Source organism: Mustela lutreola, chromosome 9 (genome assembly GCF_030435805.1).
Source record: "Mustela lutreola isolate mMusLut2 chromosome 9, mMusLut2.pri, whole genome shotgun sequence".
NCBI classification, from domain to species: Eukaryota; Metazoa; Chordata; class Mammalia; order Carnivora; family Mustelidae; genus Mustela; species Mustela lutreola.
Window position 1 is genome coordinate 81,119,111 of NC_081298.1, and position 1,191 is coordinate 81,120,301.

The 1,191-nt window shown below is 36.5% G+C and overlaps 1 protein-coding gene across 1 annotated transcript; it reads left to right on the top strand.

The window, feature by feature from the left end:
* The first annotated feature begins 205 nt into the window (after window positions 1-205).
* Window positions 206-832, top strand: LOC131807949 (ubiquitin carboxyl-terminal hydrolase isozyme L5-like). The gene has a single exon (XM_059133748.1). It carries the CDS (start codon window positions 306-308, stop codon window positions 627-629), a length of 324 nt encoding a protein of 107 aa, XP_058989731.1. The 5' UTR covers window positions 206-305; the 3' UTR covers window positions 630-832.
* Window positions 833-1,191: the final 359 nt, after the last annotated feature.

Here is a 1,191-nt window from a genome sequence, read left to right on the forward strand (position 1 = left end):
GTTTTGATTCTTAAATCATACATATGAGTGAAATCAAATGGTATATCTTTCCCTGACTGACTTTTATCACTTAGCATAATACACTCTAGCTCCATTCACATCATGGCAAATGGCAAGATTGCATTCTTTTTAATGGCTGAGTAATATTCCATCGCACGCACGTGTGTGTGTGTGTTTATTTATTTATAATTATATTTATAATTTATTTAAGTGCATACAGTCAAGATGATGGGATCAGCACAGTGAGGCCAGTCATAGCAAAAAGGATACAAAAGTACAGTGAAGGCAAAATTTGATTTAACTTAATGGCCATTGTGTTTGACAGAAAAATGATATATGAACAGAAGATAGCAGAGTTACAAAAACAACTTGCTGAGGAACCCAGGGATACAGACCAGGATAACAATGTGTTAAGTGCTATTCAGTCAGAGATTGCCAAAAACGGGATTCTTATTGAAGAAGTACAGACACTAAAAAGATACAAGATTGAAAATATCAGAAGGAAGTATAATTACCAGCCTTTCATTATGGAATTATTAAAGACTTTAGCAGAACACCAACAGTTAATACCACTAGTAGAAAAGGCAAAAGAAAAACAGAATGCAAAGAAAGCACAGGAAACCAAATGAAGAAGATGCTTTGGGATGTATACATATTTCTGCTTCTGCACTTATTTTCATGGAAACCATTAAGTATAAAAAACTTTGAGCAACATCCTATTTGACTCAGTGCATGATTGGTAATAGTACCAGTCTGTCTTGCCTTTAATGCATGGATTCTTTCCCAGCCTATATCATGTGCACATAGTGCATATTAAATAAAAGTGATATTAAGAGTGAAAAATACACACACACACACACACACTACTTCTTTATCAATTCAGCAGTTGATGGATGTTTGAGCTCTTTCCATTATTTGGCTATTCTTTCTTGATAGTGCTACTATAAACAGGAGGGTGTATACCTTCGAACCTGTAATTTTGTATCCTTCAGGTAAATGGCTAGCAGTGCAGTTCTATTTCTAACTTTTTGAGGAATCTCCACACTGTCTTCCAGAGTGGCTGCACTACTCTGCATTCCCAGGAAGAGTGTAAGAGGGTTCCCCTCTCTCCACATCTTCGCCTACATGTGTTGCCTCCTGTGCTGCTAATTTAAGTCATTTTGACTGGTGGGAGGTAGTATCTCATTGTGG